The sequence below is a fragment of the Suricata suricatta genome, chromosome 3 (assembly GCF_006229205.1).
Source record: "Suricata suricatta isolate VVHF042 chromosome 3, meerkat_22Aug2017_6uvM2_HiC, whole genome shotgun sequence".
Classification (NCBI taxonomy): domain Eukaryota; kingdom Metazoa; phylum Chordata; class Mammalia; order Carnivora; family Herpestidae; genus Suricata; species Suricata suricatta.
Window position 1 is genome coordinate 2,420,941 of NC_043702.1, and position 6,000 is coordinate 2,426,940.

At 59.0% G+C, this 6,000-nt stretch overlaps 1 protein-coding gene across 5 annotated transcripts in view; it reads right to left on the reverse strand.

Annotated features, from left to right (window-relative positions):
* The window catches only part of TRAF3IP1 (TRAF3 interacting protein 1), a 46,205-nt gene extending 40,211 nt beyond the window's left edge, over positions 1-5,994 (reverse strand). For all 5 annotated transcript variants that reach the window (XM_029933531.1, XM_029933530.1, XM_029933529.1 and 2 more), the window contains exons 1-3: positions 5,843-5,994; positions 2,099-2,167; positions 1,533-1,694 (exon numbers count right to left, since the gene is read on the reverse strand). In XM_029933531.1, coding sequence (XP_029789391.1) covers positions 1,533-1,694; positions 2,099-2,167; positions 5,843-5,965 — 354 coding nt within the window. In that variant the 5' untranslated portion in view covers positions 5,966-5,994. The remainder of the gene's footprint in view (positions 1-1,532; positions 1,695-2,098; positions 2,168-5,842) is intronic.
* Positions 5,995-6,000: the final 6 nt, after the last annotated feature.

The window sequence follows — 6,000 nt, forward strand, 5'->3', positions numbered from 1 at the left end:
CAGGGACCGCTTGTTAAACACACCCTGTGTCTCCCCAGGAAGCTCCAGGACACAGTCTTAGAAGGAGAGGCCGTTAGCACAAAGTACGGCATCTCCTGGTAACTGTCCCCTCCAGCATGTCACCAAGGACAGCGAAGTGAACCCACACAACTCCACAAGCGCCTGGACGTCTCCCGGGGTCACGGAGGCCGCACACGGGAAGAGCCTCAAGGACCGATCTAGCTCGAGCTCCACCCAGTGCCAAAGCGCCCCCCACGGCGCCCAGCCTGCCCGCACGGGCTCCCGACACCTCCGCCCGGGGGTCCCGCCCCGCACGCGCACTCATCCCACAAGGATGCACCGAGCACACGCCAGGCACTAGGCCGCGGGTCGGGGAGCCTTGTGTGCACTGGGGGAGAGACCGAATGCAACAATTAGATGTCAACGCCGCAGGAACGAAGTCCGCCTGGGAGGGAGGAGGGGCCAGGGCTCCAGGGCCGCCCCACGAAGAATCGAGGGGCCCGGCTGTGCAGGGGACCCCAGGGCGCAGGCACGGAGGGGAGAGCTGAGAGGGAACCGGAGGACGGGAAGGAGCACCAGGTCTCCAGGAGCCCTGCGAGCCAGGCAGCGGGGAGGGCCGCGCTCGGAGGCAACAGGAAGCTGGCAAAGGGCTCAGCAGGGATATGTTTTGAAAGAGAAGGAGCATGAGGGATGCAGAGGTGGCAGCGGGGGACGGAGTCGGGGCACTGGTGGAATGAGCTCTTCGTTTCCAAGCCCGAGAGCTGGACGCAGACTGGGGTGCCCACTGCCGTGGGGGCTGAAGCCCCCCTTTCCCACTTTGGTAACATGGTAGGGCAGCCCCCACCCATACCCCATCGGGCACACGAAGGGCTGAGTTAGCGACGCGCTCTCCAGGCCTTGGGAACAGCCTGCCGCCATCGCCATGCCAAGGTGTCCTCAACGTCCTTAGCAAGAAGGCCCCGGGCCTCAGCAGAGACCCCAACTTCCAACCCACAGTGAGGGCCCAGGAAGCAGCAAATGAGTCCCTGTACAAGGGACACAAGATCTCCCAGGGCAGCGCACCTCTGCAGGGCACAGCCAGGGGAGGAGCAGAGGGACAGGGGGAGGGCGAGAGGAGGAATGGACGGAGAGAAGCGGACACCAGGGCTGGACAGGCAGGCAGAGAACAGGAATGTCCCATGAGCCCCAGAGGATAGAAAAGCAGGTCCTCTGCCCCCCTCCCCCCTGCCCTGGAAGGAGGCCCAAGAGGAGAAGGCAGGCAGGGCCTGGATGACGGCACTCGGCCTCCAGCCACCGCCCCGAGGGCACGCGTCCCTGAGGTCCCCTGGTTCACAGGCCGGCCTGGAGCAGGCGTGCCTGGCACACCCCTACTTGTCTCATGGTGCGGTTCTAAGTCACTTCTCCTGTAACCCCGAGGCTCTGAAGCGTAGCATCCAGCAGACGCCCCCGGACACTGCCCCCAGGCTCGGGACCCTGCCCTCCCCGGCCAGTCTTCCAGCCCTGCCGGCCCAGAGGCCGCGCACCAGCCTCACCTTGCTGAGACAGCACCGCCCAAGTCTCTGCAGCAGCTCGTTGGTTCTCTCCGGCTCGTGCCCGGCCACCATCCGCGCCGGTCTCGCCGCCAGTGGCTCCCCGGACACCATTGCCACCACGTCTATGGCCTTCTGAAGGAAGCTGATTTTTGCGTCTTTATCCTGAAAGATGTCCATTTAACACACAAACAAAAAAGTACTTCCAAACTCTCCGCACCAGCTTCGGGATGTCCAACAGGCGTGGCTCCCGTGCATACGTGTCAGATCCGGAAATGCCAACTCACGGCGACAAAACGCAAGCAATTCGAGCGGACGGGCGAGCACACACCCTGGAAACCCCAACTCCATTTCCCAGCGGGTAACATCAGCATGACGCGCAGTTGGCGGAAATAAGGAAACGGAGTGGGGAGGCGTGTGATCCCAGTGTGATCGACCCCACAGGCCAACGCGCACCGGCATTTAAAGGACACACACCTGGCTCACAGCTTACGAAACACCCATCTGTTACGGGGAGGGGAGGGAAGGGGAGGGGAGGGAAGGGGAGGAGAGGGCCCCCCCCAGCCTACCTTAACGTTATCGGACTTCATCTCGGCGTCCGTGTAGAGGCCCTTCATGAAACCAGTCACTCTAATCACCTTCAAAAGATCAAGGCCATGATCAGCAGCTCACGGGCTGTCCATGGTCCCCGGCCCCCATGCCCCAAGGTCAGGAGCCGTCAGCGTCTGTCCATCCACAGCCAGGATCTAATTCCTTCACTTGCTCAACCAGCTTTGGAGTATCTGCCGCGTGCACCGCCTTTACCAGGCAGGACCCAGCCCGGAAGCGGGGACAGGTGAACGTTACCCAGACTTGCAGGGCGTGAGGGAGCATGAGATGGGTCCCCAGTCCAAAACCAGGAGGGGCGGGGTGTCATGGAACGCTTCCCAGGGGAAACCAGACCTGAGCTGAGGCCACAGCTAACACGAGTGGGGGGCAGGGGCATTTAGGAAACATGTGCCCGGCTAAACGGTCCCTGCAAGGTCCAGGGACAAGAGGGTCCCTCCAAGGGAGCAAAAAAAGGTCAGTACAGGGAAGCCTGGCGGGCTCAGTCGAAGGAACATGTGACTCTTGACCTCGGGGTTGCGAGTCTGAGCCCCATGTTCGGTGCAGAGATTACGTCAATAAATAAAAGTTTTTAAAAATTTTAAGAAAAGGAGTAGTTCAGGGCAGAAGGAGCCTGAGGTCCATGAGGAGTGCCCGAAAGGTTCAAAAGCAGGCGGACAGCATCTTATACGGGTCACTCAGGCCCAGGGGAGATAGTGGATTCTGGAACGAAAGGAATTTCTCAGCCCAGGTGTCTGACCGTGGACGGAAGGGTCCAGCCCCTCACCACCGTGCCGCTCCCCGGCCCCAAAGGGGCTGCTCTGGGCCACGTCCCTTTTGCTCCCTCCCGGCCCGGCCCTCCTGGCCGTCAGCCTGTACTTCCCATTGCCCCCAGCCAGCTTTACGGGCAGTGATTTTCCTGTTCCCCCCAAACCCCGACACACAGCCAGGACCCTGGTTCTTCCGGATCAGAGTTTCCCAAAATGTAAGAGGTCACTGTGAAATCAACATAGTGGGTAGCAATAAGTGCTTTTTCAAAAAATAAAACTGAAAATATCAGCTGCATTGTGTGCAGTAAGCATGCGTCTGCGTCTGCGTGCATGTCCTGGATGGATACAGTGTATGTATCAGTGCAAGACAGGGTTTTTTGGTTATTTTAACACTTATTTATTTTTTGAGAGACAGAGCACAAGCGGGGAAGAGAGGGAGGGGGAAAGAGACAGAGACAGAATCGGAAGCAGGCTCCAGGCTCTGAGCTAGCTGTCAGCACAGAGCCCGATGCGGGGCTCGAACCCACGAACTGTGAGATCATGACCTGAGCCGAAGTCGGACACTCAACCGACTGAGCCCCCCAGGTGCCCCAAGATACGTTTTTTAGAAAAAAGTCCCACACTAACATCAGGCTACTTCTCTGAGACCAAGCCGGCTGCTAAGCTGGCTTTCCTTCTTCATCAAACTACCGAAGACTTGTGCTATTTTTTTCCTGAGAAGACAGATGGAATATTAAGAGCATCCTAAGTTCAGGGCACCTGGGGCTCAGTCAGTTAAGTGACCGACTTCAGGTCGTGATCTCCCAGTTCATAGGTTCAAGCCCCACGTCAGGCTCTGTGCCTACAGTTCTGAGCCTGGAGCTGCTTCGGATTCTGTGTCTCCCTCTCTCTCTACCCCTCCCCTGCTCATGCTCACTCGCATGCTCTCTCTCAAAAATGAATAAACATTAAAAAAAAAATTGTCCTGAGTTTAATATTCCTGGGACTTTTTCATTTTGTCTCTTATGAGGTCTTCCTAGTCTGCAGGCAGTTAAAATTGTGAATAATAATTTTAAGGACAAGAAATATTAACCTCACAAGATCAGTGCTTTGATTTAGAAAGAGGCCGAGTTAGGTTAGCCGGAGCTAACAAACCAGTGGTGACCTGAACACGTTAGTCCGGGTCAAGGAAGAATTTCCAGAGGCGGCTCTTCACCTCCTACCTGAAAATGCTTTCCACAGGTCAATCATCCTACTAGCCTTAGCAAGGAGGTGATAATTAATACATTTACCCTTACCCAGGCAGAGAAGTTAATTTCAGCAGGAGATTAGGAAAGAAAAGCAATGAAAGAAAAGCAGACCAGCGGTTCCCCACGGAGAACGTGTAACTCTTTCCCTGGCTGCCTGGCCGATCACGTCAATTCCTGCCAGAATGTTCCCCTCCGCCTCCACTACGACTCACCCTGACCTTCGGGGAGCCCGGCACCACACCAAGACCCACAGGACAGGCACATCCCCCGTCCCCCACCTCCGCGGGCAGACAGGACGAACAGACGATAAAGGTGAGAGGTTATGGCGGCTCTGTGCACAGGCAGGCCGCCTCCGGGCCAGCTCACCTCTTCCCTCCTCGGCTGGAGGACGCTACCCGCCCCCTTCACAGGATAAGGCAGCGCACAGCCCTGTCCCTTCCCCCAACCCTGTCCAGGACAGGTGAAGTGTTGCTAGAGAAGGGGGCGGAGCCTAGGCCAGACAGGCTGCGATGTGGGCGGGGGTCCAGAGTTTCAAGCAAAAGCTAGGGTTTTAAACACTCAGGCGCACCTTACAAAGTAAGTTGAGAGAGCAGGTGAGGAAAGCGAAGTTTGAGGAGAGGAATACAGCCCACCTGTTGGGCGGAGTGAGGCGTGAAGTTGGAGGACCGATCTGGGGAGCCTCAGAAGCCTGCAACTTCCACCTGGCTCCTAGCTCCCAAAGGCCACGCCCAGGTTGCTGGGTTCAATGCCCGTCCTAGCTGCACCATGGAAATGGGCGCCGCTGCCCCGAGTTACCAGGAGTCTTGACAGCCTCGTTCAACAACGCAGGCTGGCTGGGCACCTTCTGAGGACCTTACTCAGCTCGGCTCACCCAGCATTTGGCCCCTAACAGGTGCAGCCTCCATCTTTCCGTACTTCACCATCCACTGGGGAAAAGTTAGACAATCTCCATGGAGGTCAGGCAAACAGCAGCAAATATCAACCTGCTCTTCTAGAGTTTTCCCTTTTGGGTCCCATTACGACCACCTTCAACAAATTTACCCACAGGTGTTTATCAAGCATCCAAAACGTGGTGACCACCGCGCAGAGTAGTGTGGAGAAACACTTGGGGAACATGAGGATAAAAAAGAACTTCTTTCTCCCACAATTTCTGATCGCCTTCCACGAGCTGCGCACTGGAAGGGGCAGGAGAATCACAAAAACGGCTCTGCCAGGCTAAATGGAAGAGGGGCTCTAACACACACATGGGAGAGAAATAAGGCTCCCTGAGGGGCAGCGGGAGGCAGCCCAGGGGGACGGGTGGGAGGGAAGAGCACGGGTGAGGGCAACCCGGTGGGGAGACACCGTGGGATTGGGCCCAGTGGGCCAGGGCAGGGGCTGGGCTCCGCTATGCGAGGCCGACTCTCACGCCAGCCCTGATTCTAGCCCCGACCCCTACTTGGGCCCTGATCCCCGGCTCTGACCCTGGCCCGTCCGCACCTAGGCCCTGACAGCCTCTACCCACCCGCCCCTGGGACCCTGACTCGCGGCCCTGACCCCGACCCGGGTCCCGACCCTGGCCCGTCCGCACCTGGCACCCCGACTCCGGCTGCACCGGGGGCCTGACTCCCAGCGCCGTCGCCCACCCGGATCGCAGCCGGCACCAAGGCCCCGACTCCCACCTGGGACCCCGACTCCGGCCCTCACCTGGGCCCTGACCCCCACCAGGGCCCCGACCCTCGGCCCCCACCTCCGTGATGATGTCGTGCAGGTAGCGGAACGGGGGCTTGCTCAGCAGCTTCTCCGTCAGCGGCGGCCTCCGGATCACCTTCCCCAGGGCCTCCTGCGTCCGCTTCACCACCGCCGCGTTCATAGCGGCGCCGCCCGGGCCCGCACCCCCGCCGGCCC